At 52.1% G+C, this 963-nt stretch overlaps 1 protein-coding gene across 1 annotated transcript; it reads left to right on the forward strand.

Moving 5' to 3' along the window:
- Positions 1-149: 149 nt before the first annotated feature.
- Positions 150-960, forward strand: LOC107735755 (potassium voltage-gated channel subfamily A member 2-like; the record flags this gene model as incomplete). Its single annotated transcript, XM_016547341.1, has 1 exon — positions 150-960. A coding segment is annotated over exon 1 (618 nt), but the record flags the coding sequence as incomplete, so codon positions are not given.
- Between the last annotated feature and the right edge of the window lie 3 nt (positions 961-963).

Below are 963 nucleotides of genomic sequence, written 5' to 3' on the forward strand. Positions count from 1 at the left end.
GCTAAACTCTACAGGACAGTGGCCCTCCAGGACCGAAGTTGCCCATCCCTCCACTAGAAACATCCAGGCAGTTGTTTTGTAGCTGGTTGGAGCTACACTTCATTGCTGGACAGTGGCCCTCCTGGACCGGAGTTTGACACATGTGCTTTAGACCCTCTGTAGACACAATCTTTAAGATATCTGCATGCTGTCTTAAAATATCTTTTGTTGTCTTTCAGTTGACCCACCCAGTAGCACACTGTTGCCCTTAGTGCTCTACGGTGTCAAGCCCCCTTCTGTGAGGATTTCCCACCCAGTGGTGCCCTGCCTCCGTGGAAAGTGCAGGCCTCACCCTCCTGCATAATGACTGTGGCCACAGGCGACCCCTCAGATGAGGCAGCAGCACACCCTGGTCTTCCTCAGGACTATGACCCCGGAACGGAGCAGGAGTGCTGTGAGCGAGTGGTCATCAACATCTCGGGTCTGCGTTTCGAGACACAGCTCAAGACCCTCTCGCAGTTCCCCGAAACATTACTGGGGGACCCCAAGAAGCGCATGAGGTACTTTGACCCGCTCAGGAATGAGTATTTTTTTGACAGAAACCGCCCCAGCTTTGACGCCATCCTCTATTACTATCAATCGGGCGGAAGGTTGCGGCGCCCCGTCAATGTCACTTTGGACATTTTCTCAGAGGAGATCCGCTTTTATGAGCTTGGAGAGGAAGCAATTGAGATGTTTCGGGAGGACGAGGGTTTTATCAAGGAGGAGGAGAGGCCATTGCCTGACAATGAGTTTCAGAAGCAGGTCTGGTTGCTGTTCGAGTATCCAGAAAGTTCTGGGCCAGCTAGGATTATAGCGATCATATCTGTCATGGTCATCCTCATCTCCATTGTCAGCTTCTGCCTGGAAACCTTACCCATCTTCCGCAGCGATGAGGAGGAGATGCACAAAGTCCCAGCTGCTGTCACTAACTCCACAACCAGT

This window comes from Sinocyclocheilus rhinocerous, unplaced genomic scaffold (assembly GCF_001515625.1).
Source record: "Sinocyclocheilus rhinocerous isolate Xijiao unplaced genomic scaffold, SAMN03320098_v1.1 C36275096, whole genome shotgun sequence".
Classification (NCBI taxonomy): domain Eukaryota; kingdom Metazoa; phylum Chordata; class Actinopteri; order Cypriniformes; family Cyprinidae; genus Sinocyclocheilus; species Sinocyclocheilus rhinocerous.